At 39.8% G+C, this 25,957-nt stretch overlaps 1 protein-coding gene across 1 annotated transcript in view; it reads right to left on the bottom strand.

The window, feature by feature from the left end:
- Positions 1–25,957, bottom strand: part of sema5ba (sema domain, seven thrombospondin repeats (type 1 and type 1-like), transmembrane domain (TM) and short cytoplasmic domain, (semaphorin) 5Ba) — a gene marked incomplete at its 3' end in the record, with an annotated part of 98,202 nt that overhangs the window by 59,274 nt on the left and 12,971 nt on the right. Inside the window, exons 2-3 of the mRNA XM_083889415.1 lie at positions 21,730–21,829; positions 21,241–21,286 (exon numbers count right to left, since the gene is read on the bottom strand). Of these exons, the coding sequence (XP_083745541.1) occupies positions 21,241–21,286; positions 21,730–21,829 (146 nt within the window). The remainder of the gene's footprint in view (positions 1–21,240; positions 21,287–21,729; positions 21,830–25,957) is intronic.

Below are 25,957 nucleotides of genomic sequence, written 5' to 3'. Positions count from 1 at the left end.
TCATTGTTTTCACACCTCTAAGACCTCTAGAAAGGGTGGTCCCCACAAGTGCTGATTAAAAAGTTGGTCCCCAGGAAACATATAAACCAGTATGTGTGTGTGTGTGTGTGTAAATTGGACTATTCTTTGAATATGGAGACTAATAATTTCAACATCCAAACTATAGCCTATTATGAGCAACATATATTCACTAAAGTCCTCATGACATGGCTCCACATATTTATGTAATGCATATCCAGTTCTGTGGCCATATTGAGTAGCCAAACGCCACTGAACGCGCATTACAACGATGACATATTGTAGATTAACAGAAAAGGCAGCTCGCTCTCTGTTGTGACAGATTGACGCTTCTGAGGAATATGATGATGGTGATAAAGACATTTTCTGAAATGAGGCCACGGCGGCGGAGCAGCAGAGGAGGGAGAGACCATGAGCGACGCAGGCTCATCCCCGCGATGGAATTAATATATCTGAATTGTAGGTCATGGTGGGGTGGGGCAGGACATTGAAACAATCATACACCTCTTGATTGGATGCAACTTCCCCATGTGCAAGATGAGTGATAACATCTCAAAGTAGATTTGACGGCATAGCAAGCAACCTCTAGAATGCACTAGGAAATGGGAAATAAAGTGATATTATTCGGTTGTGTGACAAGCAACATATACATGATTAAAGCTCTAAAAATGTTGATTTGTATGTCCAGCATTGAACTCTGTAATAGTCCATTCTGCCGGCATACTCTGAGGGTTATAGCTCTGTAAGGATCAATAATGAACATTTAGAACTTAGAAAGTATTTAGGGAAGTCATCTCCTGGAAATATTTCTCTTGACTTCATTCTTTTAAAGCGCCCATAGAGTGGTCCTATCGCACATATATGTGAGTTATGGAGGTCAAAAACCTCCTAGTTGCTGTAAATGAGCAGTTAGAAATCTCTCCTTACTGAAGCTCTTGTCAGCCGCACTGATTCAGACTGTCACAGTCTGTCTTCTTCACCCAACAGAAGACAGACTGTGTTGTGATTGGCCAGCCAGCGAGAGCTTTCCCAACTGTCTTGTGATTGGCCAATACCTGGAAGTGACGTAATTAGCAGACCAGCCTTCAGAAGCACAGCTCCCCCCTCTGGAACGGTGGATGCACTGCTACTCATTATCAAATGTTTAAAAATAGCTTCGTCACAACTCCCCGCCTCAGTCCCTTCGTCAGACCCAGAGTCAGAAGACACTGTCGCTCGTGAAACACCTCTACAACGGACGTTATTCTTCTTCTGTGGTTCAATGTACGCAACCGGATGTACCCAGAGCAGGACGATCTGCTGTTCAACCTTTTTTTCTGCATTCTCACCCACCCACCCACCTACCTAAGGTGCACTCACTTCAAAGCATCTCACACTCTAGCCCACATCCAACACTATATCAATGTTTCACTTTTAGATATCACATACTGTAAAGTCACAACTTGACAATATGGCAGATTTTGGCACAAACTGGCGCTCAGTTGGAGGTGGTGGAGTAAACTCTGCTGTGATGATGCATCTTACACTTGTTATATACTTGTGTAAATATTGTGATGCTGGAAATAGGGCTGAACAATTTGGAGAAAATATGTCATTGCAATGTTTCTGTCTATATTGCAATTTGTTTGCAATTTCCTTTCTAATTCTGTGTGTCTGTGAGATATTATCTGTGAATCAAAATATGAACTACTGTACTCTAATGCCAGGATAAGTTAAATATATCAAATGTGTACAACATGTGTGCATTTTATTTAATAAATTTGGCAAAACACAACAAACAACTTAAAAAATAGAACAATTAAGTTACATCCTTTGCAATTTAGTGCTGACATTGTTTCATACGGCAATTTTGATTTGAAAATGATTGTTCAGCCTCAGCCAGAAAACTCATATTGGAACATTTTATTACAGATTTCCAATATAATTGAGATCATTACAGTGTATGTGTCAGTGACTCGTATGCAATGTGATTTGAAATGCTATTTTAAAACACAGGCAAAGTCACTGCTCCATCACTTTGGCTCCATATAATTATTCTCTGCAGCCATTTTATAAAAATCACACAACCTTCTGCTTTGGACAAAATGACAATGATAGTGGATGATAGTGATGGTGGTTTGAATTACAGGAAACTCAACCTTAAATTTGTAGCTTAATGGATGTGCATTATGTATGTTGTCTCAGCTTTATGCCTATGGCTATGACTGTCTCCAGCCCAGGGGCAAAAACATGACTTGTGTGACCTGCATACAAAAGAGCCTGAAATGCTAATCAGTGATGTGCAAGCGGAGGAAGAAGCATCCTGTAAATATTAGTGTTAAGTTGGCAGTAGATGAGTTTATTTAACTGTGAGCTATATTATGATCCACTGTAAATATATTGGATATAATATAGGGCAATACTTGTTAACACAGTGTACAGTTACCTTGGTAAATCCATTGCAGTGCACGTGTACATTATTAATTCATCACCCAGTGCATGAGTGCAACACAAACATTGACTTGTTGTTTAATGCAGTTGCTAAAGGCATTTTTATATTGGAATCTGTTTTATTGGTCACTACCACAATATTAATAAAATATGAAACATTATAAAAAAATATATATCTAATAGGGAAGTAAAGGAAGCTTTTCTGTGGCATCCATGGCACCTGTGTAATCCTGGTGCCTCAATTTTCACACAAAAACACCTTAGGTAATAGGGATGTCACAATCTCATTGAATATTGATCAAAACGACGCCAAAATCTCAACCTTTGGATTTAACCACGCCCACAATGTGACGTGCTGCCATTGTAGCACCACTAGACGTTACCTCCTCCCGCTAACCTGAAGCTGCCCCCAACTAATAGTAAACATGGCAAATGCTGATTTGGGCGACACACATTTGGACTCCCTCCTACTTCTCTGAAATCACTGGTGTGTAAATATTTTTGCGATCTCACTTCACCTCATCGTTGGATGAGCAGTGACCTTCCAGATCTTAACGTTTGGGCAGAATTTTGCAGAGATCTTGAAAATCTGCTGAGGGGTTGCATGTTTGCTTGGGAGCTAAAATTGCAGCGTCATCAAGAATGTCATTGGAAATATCCGTCCTTCGGTACTAAGCATCAGTGTGATTGTTCAGGCTTGGTTAGCATTAGCATGGTTAGTAAACCCCAGCATGTAGTTTCAAACTGTGACAGCAGAACCTGAAATCTGTGATGCAAAGGCCAAATCTCACTGAACTGTATATGAACCATTTTCTTTGCACACCTCTGCTTGAATTCACTTCTCTGATTGCATTCTTTAACTGCAGACTGCTGTTTATTTACATAATGAGCTGCAGTAATAATAATAATAAAAGGTAATGTATATAGCACTTCAGTGTGCTTTACACACAGAGTGCATTACATTCATATCAAAACTAATCCAAATTTACAGTATGTGTTTTCTATTAGCATTTCACACGTGGACAATGTTGATGTCAGCGCTTTAATGAAACAGAAAGGGACACTGACATATAGTACTGGAAATACAATCTTTGTAGAGTTGACACTAAATAAAACATTTAGTGGGGGGGGTGGGGGGGATGTCTGTATTGGATGAAGTCCCAGTCCTGTGGATTGACCTGACTCACTCCAGCAAACACAATTTCAGGGTGTTCTCACTAAATGTTCACATTGTCAAGGAGAACAGTTATGTGTGCAGACAGCAGCACAGACTGCCAGCAGCAGGAGACACTCTTTCAGCCACGTAAATGATCCTTTACATGAACTTGTGCCACTTCAGCTTCAACTTCAAGCATGAAAAGCAGCATTTACATAAACACTGTATACCCAGTGCACTTTTAAGTCACAGAAGTCAGTTCAATGTATATTTAAGTGTGGCTGACCCTACTGAAAATGTTTCATTTTTCCACAAAGGCAGGACACAGTATGATGCATTCCTGAGGAATCATTTCACAACCCAGATTCACACACCAAAACGTGTCCCTATAGCAGCTAATGATTTCACCTCCCTGTTATTAATTGAATAATTCTTCTGATGGGGAAATCTTCTCCAATCCCATCTTCTAAATCAGCATCAAAACGTTTCTACGATGATCAAATTCTCCATAAGAGGATCCTTTGATATATTCTATTCCCGTTGGCAACCACTGATCTGTTACTTAGATTGTGTGTCCGCCAAGGAAATTACACAGTGGAGGTGCTTTGAACCTGTCATCTGTCTGTGTATGTGCAGGTTTAGCCTGTTTACCTTGGAGATATACAGCACGTGTGCAAAGATAGCAATACCAACAGTCTAAGCTTGGGGCATTTAACTTGCACCATCATGCTACTAGTGACTGATTTATTTTCTTATTTGGTAATTTGTATGCACTCACTGGCCACTTAATTAGGTGCACAGCACACCTATTAAAACAGAAGGAGTGATGGCACCTGCATGCTCTTTTGCTGCTGTTGCCCATCTGCTTCAATGTTCAATGTGTTGTGCATTCGGGGATAGTTTTGTGCACACCTCAGTCGTAACAAGTAATTATGGTTACTTGAGTCACTGTTGAGAGTTATTATTGTTGCTTTTTTTATCACTTTGCACCAGTCTGGTTATTCTCCTCTGACCTCTGGCATCAACAAGTGCTGCTACTTAGTCCTTTGTGTGTTTATTGTTATTGTTGAGGTTGTGTCAGACAATTTATTCACAACACTACACTATAGTAGTTTAGTGTAATAGTATTCATGATATAGTGTAGTGATTTGATATTTAGTTATAATTGAATAAAATTTGCATTTATCTTAATTTTCTTTATTGTGTGTGTATGGTGCCTAATTTACACCAAAACAATACAATTTACTGCTAAGAGATCAAATTCCCCCTTGGGCAAAATAACTGTCCACCTCTGATAAAGAGTCATACTTACATTTTAAACAATCAATATAAAATGTAAAATGAGTCTGTCATAGAACATCTTTTAAGGATGTACTATCCTCAGTGATCTATAGTGAACTAAAAAATATCCTACTTTTATTACATCGTTATACTATAATCATGAATAAAGGACTATAGAGCTGACATGACACAATCCTGTCATGTAGTGGTTGGAACCAAAACAAAGCAATTTTGGCAAATCCAGACATATGTTACTAGCAGCTTGTATATCAGTTAATATGTCAGGCAACTCATCTCTTCACCGGCAGTTTTTAATAAAAAGATGAAGATGGTGGATAGCTGCAATGTGATGCCAAACCATTTTGTGAAAAGCAAACAGGAGAGAATTTTACCAGGTCACCAAAGATCGTTAGACATCGAAAAAACGTCGGTTTGTGTAGTGATCACTTCATATCATAGGTTCCAATGCCAACTAACATATCTTTTTAATTGTATATGATGTTATTGCGATATTCTCCGCAGTAGAAAGAGGGAGATGTTAGAATACTGCAGGTCTGAAATAATGTCTTTTCTGGCTGTTCCCATTCTCATGATAAGCGATTCGGGGGCATTATGGGGTCAAACATATTCAGTCGGTCAGGTTCTGAGATATATTGCTCGATCTCTATGGATTTAGACTGTGCAGCACACTCTGACTTCAAACTGCCATTGGCATCATTCATTTTTTCAGAATCCTTTCCTGCCGCCATGGCCGAGTAAACAAACTGAGTAATGTGATGTTCAAAGCTGAAGAACTGAACGGATTTTAGCCCAACCAAGAAAGTGGAGTTCTTTATAATTGCAAATGTTGGAAGGAGCAGAATCTGAGAAGTCACAGTTTTACAGTCACAGTTGTGGGTGTCTTACAACAACAAACATATGCGTACTGACAGATAGGAACAGGAAGCTGTTTCCCCCTCTAATGTTAGGTTGAATACATCCTACCCTAACAGTCTGCATTTGTTTGCCCACTCAGCCTGCTGCTGCCTCCCACTCACTCACTGTAATTCCACATTAGGGAAGATGGCAGGTGAAAACAGACCATCTCTCTGTGACCAGTCAACCAGCACGGTGGATTACTCCGTCTCATCCACAGACACTTACTGTACTGTTTGCACCCACTCATACAGACAAAGATGCAGGTAATGTAGTCAAATGGGCAAACTATGGAGTGTTTACATGGGGCTCGTATTTGTGAGCTTATTATTATTAAAGCAAAAACGCTACAAATGGAAAATTAAAAGGTTTGACACTCAAATACTTCAATCATTGTTTTCCTTTTGTCTTTGCATTTGTATGTATGGATTACAAGAATACTCAGTTATTTTTGCTCATGCACATAGATAGCATATCTTATGGGCAGGTTTGCAGACAGTTTACCACTGTTTGTAATAAGATGGTGTGTTCAGGTACATTCTCATAATGTATGAGGATGATGCCAATTAAAAAGTTTGATAACATTTCTGAATACGACCAGTCAGTTAATTGCAAAATAATTTGACCAATTAAAATGTTTTAAATAATCCATAATATCTGTTTCCATTCTCGTACATGTCATTTACCCATACATCATTATTCTGTGTAATTACCAGCAGAGGATGGATGTAAAACCCGCTGACATGTAGACAGCGAACATGTTATGTTTCCCCAGGTTAACCAGGCAAAATACACTATGTGTATCTATGTGCATGTCTATCAGAGAGATTATTCTCTGCAGCTGGATGTAATGAGGTGTCAGACTGCCATTGTGTAATCAGGTTATTATTTTTGGTAGAGAAAAATCCACCTATTAATTTAATGTTTTATTAACCTTTTTGAATATAGGTATAGATGCCAATAAGAGAGCATTGAGTGACTGATGGCAGTTCTCATTTGAACCTGATGCATTGCATGTCATATTTCTCTCTTGCAGCAAACATAATAACATGCTAGTGTGGGAAATTAAATCAGTGCTCATCTATGCATACTTGCAGTGCACGACCACCATCACACACAAACATATGGCGTATCTCCATACAGTTAGCGCTACAAGCACTAGCACCACTCGACTCTACTCGGTTTGGGTATCAGCATGTTTTCCAGTACTACCTCCTCAATGTGGCGGGTTAGTCATAGCACGGCTGTGCAAAACTACATAACTGCCGTGACGTTGTTTTATACACAAACATGCTGGATCCTCTTGTCAGCCACCAACCACAGGAACGACTGCTCCTCATCGACAGACCACAGCGTATTTTTGCGGACAGCAGTCACGCAGTAGCCATCAGGCATCTCACTGTAAAGCTATTGCCGGTTTTTAAAAATGGTGGGTTTGGTTCTTGAATCGAACATCGCGCTCATGACTCTTTCAATGATAACACTCTGACCAATCAGTATCCGGCACGTCTGTTGGCGTCACATATCACATGTCACACATAGTATCGTCTCAGCTTGCCTGAAACCTCGCCAGAGCAAGTACCAAAAAAAAAGCACCTGGTATCACGTAATGGAAAAGCAAAAAAAAGAATAGAAATAGAATTGTATAATGGAAAAGCACCAGGAGTGATAGTTATTCTCTGCCAGCTTGCAGACTGAGATGCAGCGCATTACAGAGTAAAGCTCCCTCTTGCTCTCATCTCTGCGGCTCAGAGAATATCCGTCCATTCTGACAAAGACCGCATCAATAATTAAATCTCTGGCCAAATTGCGGCACAGAAATTAATGAAGAGTGTGAATGAAATCAGCTATGACTCATCAAAGTCAGGGCAAGAGAGTGGAGCATGATACGGGTATGAATATCTGAGAGGGGTCAGTTTAATGTCTGTGCTTTGGCCTTTCAATCATTTCAAACCCTGACTTTCTCTGTGAATCTACTCTGCCCTTTAGCAGTGTGACTGTAGCTATATGTGACATGCATAATGTTGATGTGAGATCATGGAAGACCCTGAATTACTCCTGCAAATACGACCGGCATGAGAAAAGGTCAGTCTGTCGTCAGATTAACCACATGCTGATTCCTCTTGCCCCAAGGGAATATCAAGCGTCCAGCAAAAACACCTCGATGGCAGCTGCATTTATTTTCTCTACTCGTGTTCTGGGATGTTGATGATACAAGGCATTTCCTGTTTAAATGAGAAAACAGTGGCAGTTCACCCATTGACCCTTGAGGTCAGCGCTGCTCCCCTGGCTGTGATCAACCAGAAGGACGTGATACACATTGGGATCAAGCAACAGCAAACAGACAAACCAGCTGCCTTCATCCAGCTGTAACTGTCATTTCAGTGACATACTGTTTATGACACAGACTGTTCACTACTGTCAAGTTTTAGCACAAAGCATTCAGAGTTTTTGGTACTTCTAATGTTGGCTTTGGATCTAAAGGATGAGAATGAATGACTACATTAAATATGATGTTATTCTAATTCAGGAGCTCCATTCCCCTCTTTCGTCATCACTGAAAGTGACTTTAAATTACAGAACAGTACCAATAAGCTAATAATATATTGATCATTTTGTAATAGGACGGTAATTATTTGGCAATACCATCTTATTTCACCAAGTAATAGGTTGGTTGTGTGGGACATAAATGAGAGTAAATTTCAAAAATAATTTTCTATGTGATATATGCACAGACATAATATAATTTATACCCACTTACAAAATCACAACTGCAAGGAGAAAAATAATATTCTTCTCTGTGAGCTAAAAAGACAGGTGTCAGAGTGAAACCTCACAGTTAGCCTGTATCCCACATCCCAGCCTGACAGACCATCATGTCGCCCAGCGGGTCAATCACCTGGGGGCTTCTCATCATCAGCTGGCTGCGGGAGCCAGAGACCACAGCTCACGTCAAACAACCCAAACACAAACACCACGTCAAGGACAAATCCCAGGACACTGACACACGGGGGATCACTCGTGCTTCAGAACTTCTGGCATTTTCTCAGTGACAAGAAGCCCTCTCCCCCCCCCCCCCCCCCCCCCACATGGAAAATAAAGACACAACAAATTAGTAGTGACCTCAAGTTTCAGCCTGGAAAATAACAAGAGCCCACTTTGAGTCCCTTCATATAAGGACTAATGGCTCTTCATTTTGTTTATTCCCTTATGAGCTACAAAAAAGTCTATATTTACCCTTCTATAACCTCAGTAACCTCATGTATTTAGAAAAAGGGCAAACCAATCAGAGGGAAACTGTGAAAGACTGCAGCTCAACATCAGCAAACCTACATGATATGGCGGATGCTGTGTATTTTGGATCCGAAGGAAACAAAATTGGAAAGTCAAGATTAACAGTATGAACTCCTCCTGCACGTTTTCCAGTCCCATCTGAAAACATCTTGGCTTTACAGCTACACGAGACACTGATGTGGATAAATGAGCAGCGTTGCCAAGCACATTTATTATTGTCTGCAGAGCTGAAATGAGCACACACAACTCTCGAGTTGTACTTATGGAGTAAAAGTCTGCATATTAATGTACAGACTGATTGTTCCACACGATGGAGAACATGGGGGGAACATGGCCAGAAGCACAACTGCAGCTCTACAACAACAGTCTTGTAGATGGATGCCTTGTGATTTTCTTTTCCAGTAGACTTTAAGAATGTAGAATTGATAGAGGTGAGATGGTGAAGTGTTAAGTCCGTTGGATGGATGGAGACAGATTATGTGGAGATCCAGACAATAATATGGTGTTTACATTCCACCGTTGTTATCTATGCAAAGGTAATCTGATGGCCTGACAAATACCTCTCTCCTCCCCCTCTTCCTCCACCTCTTCCTCCCCCTCTTCCTCCACCTCCTCCCATCTGCTGCCTTTACTTTTTCACATTTGCACACATCAGTAAGAGGAGAATTCACATCTGTTATTAAGAAACATTCAAATGATATATTTGTTTACTGTGTTTGTTTTCTTCCTTTTATTAACCTTCTCTTACAAAAATGCAATATTTGTTGAGTGTAAGTTCACCTTGAATATGTGTGTGCTGCTTTGTTATTACAGGTCCCTTCATTCAGTTTCAATTATTTTCCTTCTGATACAAGCAAAACTTTTTTCCTAGCTCTGCAGGCTGTATTTATTTTAAATATTTGTTTTGCTGTCTGGGTTAGAATACCAAACATCTTGAAATAATGTTTTGTTTGTTTGCTGGAATTAGCCTATGTAGTGAATTGTTTTTCGCAGATTATGTACAGAATGAGAAAGAAAACTGTCTTTTGGGACATTCTGGGTTCACGTAAACCTGAAACTGCTAATCCCAATTTCCTTCTTAATGTGTTTAAGCCATTAAACCAATGACTGGTAAACTATTCACTAGTTCTAGCTCTTCGAGTGGCTTGTAGAAGATAATTCTCAATGAATTTTAACATTTTGGGAAAAAGTGTTTGGAACTTATTGAGCGTAAGAAAAGACCACTGAGAAGAGGAATATCCTGCATGAGTGGGTTGAGATCAACTTGCAACTTCAGCTTTGTGATGGATGGAATCTTTCCAACCAACTGCTGTGATTCCACACTGACTCCAGCTGCTGTCCCTTTTCAAAGAAGCTACACTTTGCTGCAGAATGGCAGATTATTTCTTTCTTTAAACCTATGCTATAAGAATGTGTGTTTCAATTTACAAAACGTGCGATTCTTTTAGCTGCTTGGATACAAAACGCATGTATTTTGTCTCTGTCTGCAAAGATCAGGTTGTGATATTACTCTTTCTACATAATCGTCTTTTTCCTCGACTAATTACCTTCCATATTTTCTCTAATGCTGGTACTGAGGCTCAATAAAAGACGGGGACAGTACATTTGTGACCCTGTAAGGACTAAGTGGTTCATACATGAGTTACATTTTTCACCAAAGATACTGCAGGTGCCTTTTATTCCTTGACACTGTCAGATAACTACACACCTGTGAGTGTATATGGCAAAAAGAGTGAGAAGGGTAAACGGATTTAAGAGTACACGTCATAGTTTTTAGTAATTATGTCACTGTTTGAGTGTGTGTGACAAAATGGCCTTCAAGTATCAGTGCATTTCTTTGTATAACAAGCCGACAAAGGAAAAAACAAAACCTCAGTTGTAACTGATACAGACTAACAAGGCCAATGCTGATTATCATGACGCAGACACACAACAAAGAAAAGCCATCCAGCCAAAAAACAGAGACATCCAGTACAGTTCTGTAGCTCTGTGGTCTTAGTGGGAGACAAATCAATACTCTATTCTATCTCCTGTTAGTACCTGGCAACACGAGGATGGAGGAAAAAGCCGAAACGAGGGCTGCGTTCTGTTCTATGTTACTTTCAGACTACAAAAGAAGGTGAGAGAAAAGGAAGGAGGAGGAGAAGCGTGCATTCAATTCCACCACAAAACTTTGCCAATCAAAAGTTCCTGTTATTTCAAAATGTCCTTTTTTCTTGACAGCAGTGGAAATGCACATACTGCACATCTGGCAGATCTGCATCGTGATACAAAGAAAAATAAACATGAATGACACAGATGACAAAAACAGAGCCTTTGCCTCAGACCCCCCCCCCCCCCCCCCCGTTCCCTCCCACCCACTGAACACTTGAGAATTTCAGCGCACACACACACACACACACACACACACAAACCTCCCACCGCCTTCCCCCCGCTGTTCTGATTGCGGTGGAGTTCATGCCGACCAGCACATCAGTGAGGGAGAGAGACAGCGAGAGAGGGAGGAAGCAAGAGAGAGCTCTGTTGGAAGGTACTTCTAGGACAGAGCTGGTGGGTGGATTGCAATCAGACCTACTACCAGCACTACATCTTCCAAAACAGTCAGGGAGAGCGAGTGAAGGGTTTAAAAATGAATGTAGAAAACTGGACGCCAAATTCTAAGACTATGAAGCAGCAGGCTGCAAGTGTCTTGCATTTACGCAAGACGCCACCATCTTGTGCCGCCATGTTCCCATGGCTGCTTGAATGATCAAAGCAGTCACAGTGTACGTTTTTGTGTTTTAAAGGCAAAGCTAGAGTAAACCAAGAAGAACAACATCCTTTCAGGTATTCGATGGCCACTGTACTTCCCTGACACACTTGGGAAACGGAGGGGTGAGCATCTGTTTGTTACAATCTACAGTCTCACCATTAGATGTCACTAGTTCCTACACACTGGACCTTGGCCGACTGGCTCATCATCATCTGATCTATCACTTTGGGTGAATTCCAATTACTTGCTTAACCCTCAATCTTAATCCTCAATCTCAAAAATGTTCTCCCTCTAGTCCAAGTGCTGTCCCGATTCTCAGAAAAATTAAGTTGAGGGTCAAGTTTAAGAGCTGTATCGCCCTCAATATTGAGATTTTCCGAGACCACCCTTGGGAGCAAGGGCTACCCAGAATGCATTGCCTGTTTTCACGTAACAAAGATGGCGCCAATACAAATTAAGTATTTTCTTTGTTAATAGAGGGTTAGCCCATAACCCAGGTCATTGTTGCATAACATTTATTTTACGATCTTTGACTTTTCAATAAGTCGTGGTGTGTGGTAACTGTCAGCTGAATATTTGTATGAGTATATAAATAATCGTGACGTAAATGTGTTCTTCTTCTTCTTCTTTTTTGGAGTTGACAGACCGGACGCAGCTTTGGCGTTATTCTGCCCCCTACAGTCTGAAGACGTATCTGCATTTAAGGGGTGTCCCATTTCTAAGTGACAAAATAACCCTCAACACTTGGTTTTGAGGGTCAGTTAAGATTAAGGGTTGAGCTTGAGGGTTAAGATAGAAATTGGAATTGGCCCTTAGTATCATAAAACTTGCAAAAAGCAAAGCTTGATTGCAAGTGGTCAGAAGGTCAAATAGACTTTACAGTGGGTACTTTCCCTGAAAGTTGAGCCACGAGGTCTCTCTTTAAACTGTAATGGATGTTTACAGGAGACAGTTACCATGGGTAATAATGTCAGTGTTTACAACCCAATCAGATGATCTGTCTGTTAACATTTCATGACCTGTCAGACTTCTTTATAGAGCTGTTAGTAAATACTCTGTGAGCAATTACAGTGCATTGTTATCAAGTTAGATTTGATTGAGAGTGTCCATCAATCCCATTGACACATGCATACTGTATGTAAACGTATTTGAGTCAACGATACTTAAAACTGTAGCACAAAAGGGATAAAGACATGAACATGAGTGACCAGAGTAATGCCTTACAACTGCCACCCACTGCACTCGGATAAATATGACTGCTAGTAAAATTCAGCTGGCAGCCTGACGACGGCAGATGAATGAGCCACTGATGGTGATGCATGAATGAAAGTGCTGATGCCAATCTGTTAATGCAAGTGTGGCTTTTATGGTCCGTGGAGCTGGATTCAGCGCTCTTTAAATGGCTGCCAAAGCTAGCAAAATAAAAAGTTGTGATGCTCCTGGATTAACCTTTAAATAAACACAGGAAAATATTGCAAATTATGTTTGTAAAAGTTGTTAATAGTTTCCTCCTGTGGATAAAGTACTGGGACCAGTTGACTTATTGTGAACATTTACTCTCAACGTAGTTCTAAAAGTGTCTATTTTTTCTTCACAAGGCAGTAGAGAAATAATCACTCACTCGGACACTGAAACCATCTACACTTTGCAAATGTGCTTGTCGCCTATAAAACACAACAGCAGGGAGGTGGTGTTTGCAGGTGCGTCAGTGAAGGCTTTGAACGCTCTCCAGAGACTCGTTGTGTGCAGGCACTGAACCCCGGCGAGATTATTTTCTGTGAATTCATAGACACAGATGTTTACGAGGAAAACTTCTTGAGCAGAGTGAAAGCTTGTCACCTCATATTCACTCCTCTCTTTCTCATTTGTCTTCATCGCAGCTCCGTAGGTGTGATTCTCTGTCTTGTTCTCTTAGTCTCTGCCTGTGTTTCACATTCCTTTTCTTCACGTTATCTTTCCTGTCTCTCATTCTGTGGCTCCTGTCTACCTCTTTATCCCCAGCTCTCCTTACCTGTCTCTCCTCCCTCTCCCTCGCTCTCTTTCTTCACTGATTGCCTACGCATTTATTCTTCTATACGCTTGCCTGCTCACTAATAGCTGTGGCAGGTGTTCTCCCAGGTGCCTGAACACAACGGCCCGAGCTGAGACTTTAAAAGCCCTGGCATCAGCACGTTGGTCACTCCCCTGGCATGGTCTGCCTTCAAAACCTTCTGCCACCACAAAAAAAAAAACTGCAAAGCTGGCATGTGCACACTTGTCTGCCTCCAAACGCATACACAGAGAGCTGTATATAAAAGAAACAAAACACATCCAGCACTTTATCTCCTCTGCTTCCACCCAGACACGTAGTTGTTCTGGCGTCAGTTGTTGTGACAGATTGGTCTGGACTGACCCATTTGGTGCTGTCATGGATGTAACAGCAGCCGACACACAAGGAATCTACACACATTATATCACAAACAATGTCTTAACGCTAAAAAAGTGGTAAAGATGGTGATGCTGACAGAAGTGTGTATTTTACCAGAGACTATAATTAGTCATTTGGTTTTGGTGGCCTTTCAAATATACTGGCGTTTGCAACAAGCGGAGTCAGCCCCTGGTGGCTAACGTCTACACCCAGCCTTGGTTTCAATTTTCAAATTGAAAGACTATGTCCCTTTTATATACAGAGTCTATAGTGTTTACAGGGCCTGTTAATGGCCCAGCTGGAAAAGCACAGGCCCAACAGTCTCAATAGATGAACAGACAGGAGCGGGAAATGCAGCATTGTGAATAGGCCACCCTCTTTGGTTTTATTTTCAATCACTCAGCAAGTCCTTTCTAAAGTGCAACTCTAACCTGCACTCGTCGGACAACCTTATTATTTTGAGGCAAACCCAGTCATTATTTGCGTTCCATAGAGCTGCCTCTGTTTCTTTACAGGTGGTGGACTTGGTTTGTGAGGAGCTGCTGCAGTTAACGTTCACACCAGCCATTGATGCTGCCATCAAATGAGGTCGTATCCTTGACTTGAGAAGTCAAGTACACAGTATGCTTGACATTTAAGTCGTTTAAGTCCTGAGTGCTCTGTGTTGACGAGTTGACTGACAATAAAATACGCTTTCACCTTTGTGAAAGTGGTTGAGGACTCTGTCATCTGCATTACAGTGACATCCAAAAAGTACAAACAAATAAGGTAAAAAAAAAACACAGGTAAAGGCCTGGAGAAAAGCTTCAATTATGTTAGAAAGGATCAAAGTGCATCACAACGTGGAGTGAGCTTTGAGAATATTTCCACATGCAGTCATAAACAGTAAGGAATAACAGTCAGGAATATAGTAAACATTTCAAAGCAGCATTAATCTAAATGACACACTTGTTTTGGCTGCCTGATTTTGTTTATTATGACAATGACTAACGCAGCTAAGAATTATTCTCATTTCATCCACTTAATGCAGAAAAGTGTAGAACAAATGTCCATTAGTGTTTCTTTCAACCTACAAATATCTTTGTTGGTGTCATAAAGGAACATAATAAATAATACACATTTTTCAAGTAATCAATTCAAATTAAAATAGTCAGGGATTAATTTAGTAGTCGATTCAAATTGTGGTAGCCCTAATAATGGCAACTCTGAAAGCAAAGTAAACTAAACAAAACTGAATACATCCAGTGGTTCCAGTCAAAGTACAGTAAAGTTTCAAAACTCAGTGATCAATGTTGGAAAATTAACTTACACAGCACATCAGCACAGTTAATGTCAAGCTTTTTAAAATCACTGAACTCATCATTCCTTCCAGCATATGATCCCTGCAGAGCGAGCACAGAGAGATTGGGACTGATGGGATCAGATATCTTCTTCTCAGTAACTATTGAATTAAAGCAGGCAGGCGCTGATGATTAAAGCAGTGAGGGGTTTGGAAAAACTTGCAGAGCAAAGATGAAGGTTTCTCTACCTCGACCACTCTCTTGAGAAAATGCCTCGCTGATTAATGTTATCATACATTTTCTCCTGTCAGAGCAAATTTGAATATACAGTGAATATTCAGTACCCAAACAAACACTTATTTCCACAAAGCTGAGTGGGAGTGAACTGAATCATTATAGGAACCCAATCAACAGCTTTGTAAATGTGAAAATCTCCAACATGCATCTGTTAGTGCAATTGTGATGCACTGTATGAATCCTCATTGCTGGACCCCGAAAATTTACTAAACAAAATTCACAAAACTGTGAGTCTGTAGCAGATTGGTGTTTACTGAGCTAGAAAATGAACTTCATACATAACGCTTGTATAAGTAGGTCATGTTTTGTACTGAACTGATCAAAACGGAGGAAGTGCTGTGCATTTATGTCATGGCACAAGTCTTTACTTTTATTGCCCTAAACTGAACAAACGAATGAATTAATTGTTGACCTCAAACACACAAGAGGTCCATGAACCTGTCCATTAACTTAATTAACCCGATTCCTGTGTACATTGAAATGTACTTAAAGCTCACATAGAGTGGTCCTGTTGCACATATATGTTAGTTATGGAGGTCTACTTACATACATTAACTTGTTTTTATGCTCAAAAACCTCCTAGTTGCTGTAAACAAGCCGATAGAAATCCTCTTATCTGACGATGTTTCCCAGCCGCGAGATTAGAGACTCAACTCTCTCACCCAGAAGACAGAGTCTTGTGATTGGCCAGTACCCAGAAGTACCCCCGCTCTCAGAGGCGCAGCTCCCCTGAGAGCGGGGATGCACTGCTACTCATTATCAAAACATTGACAGGACGTTATTCTTCTTCTGTGGTTCAATGTACGCAACCGGATGTGCCCGGACTAGTGCCCGGAGCAGGAGGATCTGCTGTTCAGGAGAACCGGGTTTTTTCAGAGATCTCACTGAGCCTGAGATTACAATAAAACACAGTGTTCTCAGCAGTGGCTGAACTGTTTGTTTAGAACCTTCAGGGCTTCATAAACAAGGTAATGATGCAGATACACACTAAAAAACAGTTTTAATTGGAACTTCCGGTCTAGGTCCACTTTAATATAAAAGCTACTTTTTTCAGTCTTGTTTAAATACCCAAACCACCTGTCAGAAACCAACATACTGTATTACTGCTTTGGGGATCCAAACTAAAAGCCTCTGGCATTTGAGTCTTTGATGGTGAAGAAGCAGCGGCTCAGATTGGCAAGTGGGAGATTTTGGGTTTGTTTTCCATTCGATTATAAAACAAAAGAAAGGGAGTATTTTAAGATGCCGCCCTCCTCCGTCTCTTTGGACAGCTTCCCTTTTACTGGCAAATGAGCGTGAGGGTACAGACCCTCCGCTCTGCTTCATTGGGCCGTTTGCATAATGTTCACATTGATTTCAGCCTTGGCATCGCAGGATGACACCTCCGCATTGGCCAGAGTATTGTAGGATCTACCTCATTTGTCCTCTAAGCTCACAAAAAGCTGAGGATGTGTGTAGGCGTGTGTGTTTGTGTGAGAGAGAAAGACACATTTAGGTAACATGTTTGTGTTTTTCTGTACACTCACTGAATATGCATGTGTGTGTGTGTGTGTGTGTGTGATGTCACAAAGATGTGGTAATAGCAGATGTGTTTTTAGGGTGAAGAGAATGGTTTCATGGAGATGCAGAGAACAACACAACTGTGGTGAAAACAAATGAAAAACCCTCATAAGTCAACGTCTTGACTCCAAAACTCGACAACTAGGACATAGACACAAAGGCTGCATTGATATTGGCAGTGACACGCGGGTGGCAGCTGTACACATCATGTCATTCACTTGTGCTGCTGTGAAAGGAGACTTTGTCAGACAAAGTCAAGTCTGGTGAGTCTTTCATCCTGTGGGGAAATGTTGTGTAAAATAATGCAGGCTCTCTCTCGTCCTTTAAATTAGAATGAAACTGTTGCTTCTCGTGCTGTTCCTGGTTACTTTAAATGGAATCCGAAAACGAAAAAACTCAAGCCTCTGCAGAAAAAGGACTAATGATGATGTCTCAATCACTGCAGCACGTAAATGCATTTTCCTGAAGCTGCATCACCGAGCAGACTGATGCTGCCTCTTTGCTTTCACTTCAGTGCATTTTATTCATTTATTTTAAGGATACAGCATTTTATAAAGCTAATATCAGGCGCAGCATTGTTTATTGATTGATTGATTTTTTTTTTTAAGGGCTCCGATGAATACAGCCGAGATTAACAAGATAAAATAATTTAACGCAACTAACGCTTCTGGTGTGCGCTGACATGAAACAGTTGTCAGTCAGATCGGACAGACTGAGATAGTAGCTGAAGATGGAGGGAGGTGAGGGATTGTTGGGCGGAAGGTTCCATTTTAAGAAGCTGAGGGATGGAATCATTTATAAATCAAACGTTATATGCACTATGATAACTACCTCAGTGTCACGGCACAATTCATTGACAATGACTGGAAGTTGTGATCCTTTTGCCTTGACTGTCAAAAAAAAACAGATGTGCGACTAATTGCTGAGCCCTGTGCAGAGGAATTCCTCCACATTGCCAACAAGTGGAAAATAAGTGGCAAACTAACCACTCAAGGCATTGATAGTGCCCGTAATATGCTGGCAGCTGCCCAGCGACTCCCATTTGGACACCTACCCTGCATGGCTGACTGTGCTTTTGTTTCGCTCTCTCTCTTTCAAGAGTTTCAAAGTACATTCTCAGGTAGAGTTTTTTGGTTGTGATGTTAACACATGTTCTGGTTGGCGCTTGATAGGCTTGAGTCTCTTTGAAATCGCATAGTTCTATGTATAAGTTCTGTATTTAAAAAGAAAGATACAATGAAACAAGTTATTTTTTCATACTGTACCCTCCGAAAAATCTATATTGAACAACGCTTAGAGATTCCTTTAATGCAGCACTAAGATATATGTTATATATTATCTAATATTTTGCAAATTTACTGTAAGTTTGGAGAAACAAATTGTTGTTTCTTGGCTAAAACATGTTGAAACACCACTACTACAGTGATCATTTAATTTCCAGTGCTAGCAGTGAAGATTGTATTCAACTTGGCATTGCACACGTAAAAGACTAAAAAGAATAGTGTGCATGTGCTACAGGAAACTGCGTATTGACCTCTGGGTTATACGAGGATTGCTTTTCTTTCCTCATTGACAAGTGATATATCAGTATAGATTACATCCTATAGAGGATTGAGGCTTTGTCTTTTAACATGACTGATGCAATCAGAAGGCAACCGATGTGCCCGGAGCTCAAATTCCTGACGATACCGAAGCGAGTTTCCTGCAAAGTAATCGCAATACCAAAGGCCTTTCATGGAACACACACACACACACACAAAGACGCAAATAACACAAAGACGTGCACGTGTGTATGTGAATACATGCATGACACCCACATAATTGAAATATATCCTGCAAATGAAAAATACTATGATTTAATTTCACAATATTATGCAATACTGCTTTACAGCTGCATATTATTGCCACTCCAGCAAAAATGAAAACAGATCAGTATCATGTTATAGCATATCATGTATTGTTAAAAAGTTTATTGTAAACGCAGGATATGTTTCATATTATAATGTGAAGTTAATTGTACTGGAGATAATGGATTTATAGAGGAATATGGCTCCTTTACATAATTGGACCAAATGAGACAAGGTGAGATGCTACTGTTATTCAGCACAGTGGATACAATCATGATAAGTATACTGACACTTTTCAACAGGAGGAGACTGTACAGATGGAAAATATCAGTCTGATCTGCTGGAGGTAGCATCTGTTTTATTGATCAGTTTCAAAACCATCTCAACTGTGTCCAAAATGGTTGTGCTCTGAGGCATTTGCTCAAGTTCCTCGACCCCCCTCTGCTTTTTACAATAAACCTTTCATGTTATAATTGAACTGTATTATGTTGAATTGTGATACTGATCCAACTTTTATATTTTGTTAGAGTGGCAGTTAATACCCTGCTGTATTGCTTTGGGCAGATCTGGGAAATGTGTTTTCTTTCTTTTTTTTATATCAATCTAAGAGCTCAACAGTTGAAGCATGACGGTGGCTCAACTACACGCATCGCTGACAGTTTTGAGACGGAATCAAAGGAAAGAGGTGACGTTGCTATCAGCCACATATTGACCACATATTGACAAATGGTTTCTGTCACAGCAGGAAGCATTTGCTTCAGAACTGGCAATTAAATCAGTCAACGGGAGCATCCAATACTTTTTTCACTGTTACAATGTACAATATTCTGGGTAAATATGGAATTTCAAAGCAGCTAATTTTACATTTAATAAGTGCTATCATTTGTCATTTTATCAAGCTGTTACAAACATTATAGCTCTGATGTTAGATGCATAATATCACATACATCCCAGAGGAAATGCTACGTAACGTCAAATCAATGAGCATCACAGGACAAAGAGTGCTGTAATGCTCTATCTTTAGAGATGCGTCACACTGTTGCACTCCACAGTCAACAACCCCTTAGAAATAATTGTATCATGGCATGTCATATGAAACAGATACATAACACATATGATTAATTTACACCATTAAGTCTCACTAAAGCACAAACTGTAAAAAAAAATACCTTTAAATGCTAAATATTTTAATCTGTTTTGAAAATGAATTGATGATGTTTATGACATAAAATGTATCTCCTGTTTCCTCCTGTTATGTGTGTGTCTGTCTGTTTTCCCCTGTCTGCTTGAGTGGGTGTGTTTGTGGGCGTGTCTGCTTGTCTTTTCCCCTGCAGGCTGGCCAGAGAAACCCCTTTACCTGGTTTCCCTCCAACTCACCTGCAGCTGATTACTCTGATTGTCACTCCTGTTTAAAAGCCTGATCAGCTCACCAGTGTTCCCCAGATTGTTTTGTTTGCTCACCGTTAACACTCAGCCTTCATGTTCACCTTCTCAGCTTTTATTCCTAGCTGTTTATTTTGCAGGATCACCCTGTTTGTCCGTGTCTGTTCTGGACAGTCTGCCTCCTTTGATGTTGTTGCTGAGCCAGCATTGCTGTTAGTTAGTTTTTTTCACTGTTTTCAGACTGACTGAAGATTTTTTGATTTAACTTTTGACTAGTTCTTGTGTCTGCATGTGGGGTTCTGTCAAATAGGCTTAATCGGGCAAACATGCCTCCATCCTCTGGAATCACACACAATGTCCCCACATCTCAAATCACACAAACAAGTGGACGATGCTATTGCCAAAATAAAGACAGATTCTCATTTGGTGCTACTACAGATGTTGATCACGACCATAAAAATATGACCATATCTCCATCACGAAGTAACAGAATCTCAAAAATTACTCTTTTCAGTTGACTACAACTTTCTAGAGAAGTTTCTTCGACCGCATGCTTAACCATAACATATTTATGCTCAGCAGAGAGAGAAAAAAGGAAATATATGACTTAATGTACATACCTGTATCAGTGACATGTTGCTGAGGTCCAGTCTGAACAGGTAGTTTCTGGATTGAGGAGAGACAAACATTTTTTGAGTGTTTACACAATATTGACAAAAATGTATCCAGGAAAAAAAAGTGTTTGATGATACCTATATTTTTTTTGTTTGATTTTTAGCTGCTATAGAACTTAGCCTGAGTGGTGTTTGTTTTTGTGTCTACGTGTTACATTTGTGTAAGCATGTGTTTTTTAAGAGGGTCAAACCAGGAGAAATTTAAACTCATGTTAGCTACTGACAGTGACACGTGCATATACACGTGCGTGACATATTTCTTTCAAATTCATCCCTTCTGCCAAACACAAAGCATGAGTACGGTCCAACTATAGCTCAGCAGAGCACTTAAGAGCCGTCATTATCCGAAATGTATGAGTGAGTGAGAAAAGGGTATCATGTTCTCAGTAATGTGCTCCGCGGGGTGAAAAGCCGAGTGGATTTACAGTTTCTTACCTGGCACCCACAATAAGCTCATTTCTAGTCAGGTCAAGGGTGAGCTGGGAGAAGTCTTTCACATCAGGGTGGGAGAAAGTGGATATCCATGGACTGAGAGCTGAAAGAAAGAAAAAAGAAAGAAAGAAAAGAATGAAAAGTTTAGTAGGATCACATAAAAGCAGTGACATTTACAGACAATAGTAGTTAAACAGCATAAAGTAGGGCTGCGTACTGCTACTGATTTTGTGACTTGACTAGATTATGATTCACAAGGTCCCCATTTCATTTAATTTGATTCAATATCATTTCATTTAGGGACATTTTCGTGTCAATACCAAATTTGCTTGGTAATGAAAGAGATGTCCTCAGAAATATAAATTCTCTCTAACCTGATGCATCATTGAAATATTAATGTTAAAACCACAGAATTCTGATCCTGATTCAAGATATCCAGCTTAGAAGCTCACCGGACTGTTTGAAGTAACTACAAAGGTGTCCAGCAGAGGGCACTGGTGGACACAGCTAGGCCTGCCCTCTTTGCTCATCAGAAGAAGACAACAGTGAGGCGTCAATCACGACACTAAGTATCCAAAAAGCAGGTTGTGGAAGTATTTCTGGTTCTCCACCAGACGACAAAGTAATAAATACAGTACATCTGTGGCCTCAGCTGTTAGCTCGACTGTTAGCTCTCAGCTAACAGCTCACGGTCACCTTAGACTTTTGCGGTCAAGTCTTGATAGTCTCACGAGATTTGTGAAGAGGATACAGGAAATGGCACATATTAGAAGATCAATCAAATAATTTTATGAATCGATAACCACTCTTTCAAATGCAGATTGATATGACTGAAATCATTTTTTTTAACCCAGTCCTATGGTATAGTTTTTCATATTTTGTAGTTTATGCACAACTCTAGTCATAAGTTTTATGTATGCAACAAGTGACAAGTAGTGTATCAAGAGTTATAAAATAAGCAAAACTGGTTGGTTGAAGCCGCCGAAATGAAATTAGAATGTGGGTGTTTCTGTTAATCCTTGACAAATCAGTTCATACATTTATTTTTTCGAGTGACTGATACGGTAGTTATGAGAAAGTTGTAGCTGCAGTTGTCATAAAATGAAATTCAGTGACTTGTGTAAGGAGAGCTTCCCTCAACCACTGGGATTGTGTCTCCTGCAGAGAGGGACAAAATGTCCAGACCACATCAGACACAACAATCCTGATACAAGCTGACACTCGGACAAACACGGCTCTGTGTGGCACACACACACTGAGTCCTGCGCGCAGTTTGAAACCGGCTTCCACAAATCTGACAAGGCTTTATATGTCACGTTGAAAACTGCAGGGAAAGGAGCATTTTCTATGAAATCTCAGTGTGACCCAGAGTGCAGACTTTTAAAACGGATCTCACCACATGGGAGGTTTGTGCAGCGTAAAGGGATTTGCCCTATTTCCCATGTTGTACACAGAATCACAGCAGCCACTGGGAATTCAGACTCCCTTAACCAATTCCAAAAGCTGTGTTAAATAGCTATTGCCACAAAACCTTTAAGGCAGAAAGAAGTGGCCGTAAAGGGGGTATTTTAATACCTTGCACATCTGTGAATCTTAATGCAACATAGTGAACCTGTTAACTTTATTGTTGTGGTTTAATTACAACAACATAACCAAGTAAACCAAGGGCCAAAAAGGGAAAGTGCTGTGATTAAAAAAGAAAAAGAAAAAAAAGATCCACACATGCTGATGACTGCAGTCATTATGGAAACAGACGTCAAACATTAAAAACCTTAAAACTTAATTTTTAAAACAATAAAAATAAAGCTCGGATTAACGATCACAGTGAAGGACGACATCAAAGCGTTGGAGCAGGAAAAAAATTGAGAGATTTTAAGATTAACGGACCCATATGGCTCGGTCACCTGGCAACATAAGTAAAGGTATGAGTGATAAACTGCAGTATGTTGCTCTTCATTTAAAATTCAGACAGCAAACACACACACACACACATTCTTGTACTTGCTGCATACTGAGGACCGGGTGTAAGAGCTGACAAAGTGAGGACCAGCATTTCCACTTTATAAATCAACATGATTACAAATATCTACTTCATCTATAAAGATCTACTGGGTGCAGTACCATAACATGTCTGCAGGTGGAGCCCCAGAAAAACACAAAAAGTGTGTGAAAACAGGTTTTTGTACCAAATTGAAGACCTAAAATCAGAATATAGCATGGTTATAACCTAAGGAAGTGATTTAAATGAAAACATAGTGAGGACCGGCAAAAATGTCTTCACTTCGTAAAAATGACCTCACTTTGTTGGTTAAAAACCCTCACTGGTCCTCAGTATGCTGCAAGTACAAGAACACACACACACACACACACACACACCCTCAATGAGTAAGGGTGTCAGTGCTGACGGGGAACATCAGGAAAATGACAGTTATCTGCCACAATCTGCTTTCTCCAGATGTGGAGCAGAGAAGACTTTGCTTCTCTCTGACTGAACTTACTGTAACTCCAGGTTTTTGTTGAAATCCAGAAACATGATAATATTATTGTAACAGTTTTGTGACCTGGAGGTAATATTATATTATGATAATTCTGTCTTTACAGTATTTCTAATGCAATTTTCAGCTTGCTAATACAATAGTGGGTAATAGTCTGATCTACCGCAATCTCAACTCTGCACCTTATGTAAATAATACACAATTAGATTTTGATTTATCTATTCTATTCCCATTGCAACGTGCACCTCTGTAAATATAGTTTCTGGTTCTTATATTTGTATTTTTTATTCTTACAAAAAAGCCATCTTCTGTTTGCTCTCTGTGTCTTAAATTGTCCCTCAGGACAAATAAAGTCCTCTGAATTTAATTGATTTGAATTGTAAGATAATATAATACATTTTATTTCCAAAGTAACATAGGCTTAAACATGAGTGTAGACATCACACATCATTTAAATGTTTTGGAAGTATTGATAATTATCATGTAATAATATAAAGTTGAACTTCATAATCCCTCATCTCCCACACACACATTTAATGTTACTAAATGACATTACTATATAGCTACTGTGCTATAATGTAAACTGTTACCAAACACTGACTATAGATCATCAATACATCATTTAATTGTATATCATTTCCAGCAGCAGGGCAGTCTACTGTATATTGTGTCAACCAGACCAGTGGAGTGACTCATTAATGTTTCCAAATCATTTGGCTAGAGATAGAAACTCTATTCTGTGTGAGTTTCTTCAAAGGCAACAAGACAACAGCTTAGAAAGACCAACAGAGCAGCACATTTTCAATAAATGATATAACAGTTTGAATAATGTAGCATTTAACAGCTTCCAGTGACAGACTGTACACAGTGAACAGTGTAGTTTCCCCCTAGTTGAAGCTTTAGACACATTACATGAGTACAGTGTTTAAAGTTAATCTCTTGAATGACTCTGAACTCAAACCTCCAGGGTTTAGGGCAGTGGAGTAGCTCATGCTGTCACTGTGGGACGTTAACATTAGCTCAACAGGGAGGTTCAGGAAAGTTCCACATTTTAGCTGGAGCTTTTCTCTTTATATATTATTTTATTTTAACTCTTAGATAATGAGAAAAACATAAACATATTTAAATGTGTTTTGATTCCTTACAAACAAAATCTGTAAATCTGTATATTATTTTATTTTTTTCACAAAACTGCAACTTATTTTAGGTTTACATCGATTATGCACAATATAACCTAAACCAAAACATTAGACCATTGGTTCTCAAAGTGCGGCCCGGGGGCCAATGGTGGCCCGCAGAAACATTTCTGGCGGCCTCGCAATGAATTACAGTTGATAGTTTTAATCCAGGAGCTACTAAGCTTGTTAAATGTTTATTGGACATTACTGGATACAGACCAATAAGTGTAAACTGTACAACTGCAATCTGGTCATTAAAAGGCGACCCTCAGTCCACTGTTGGGTTCCTAAATTGGCCTCAGGTATCACAACTTTCAGAACCCCTGCGTTAGACAAAGATTTTAACAGAAGTTTTTTGGCAGAATATAATTACAATTTGAATCATGTTATAATCATATTTACTGTGGTGCCCAGAAGCTGAGAAAAACCACCATTTTGTTACTGCAGGGGTGTATAAAAAACACAATGATGCATGGTTAATTATATCAGCAATTCATGGTTTCACTTAGAACATAATAGGTGAAACATGAACAGAGAACTACCGTACATAATTTTAAT

Source organism: Microchirus variegatus (assembly GCF_963457635.1).
Source record: "Microchirus variegatus genome assembly, chromosome: 5".
In the NCBI taxonomy this organism is placed as follows: Eukaryota; Metazoa; Chordata; class Actinopteri; order Pleuronectiformes; family Soleidae; genus Microchirus; species Microchirus variegatus.
Note: the sequence above shows the minus strand (reverse complement) of the source record. Positions and strands in the feature narration are given on the sequence as shown.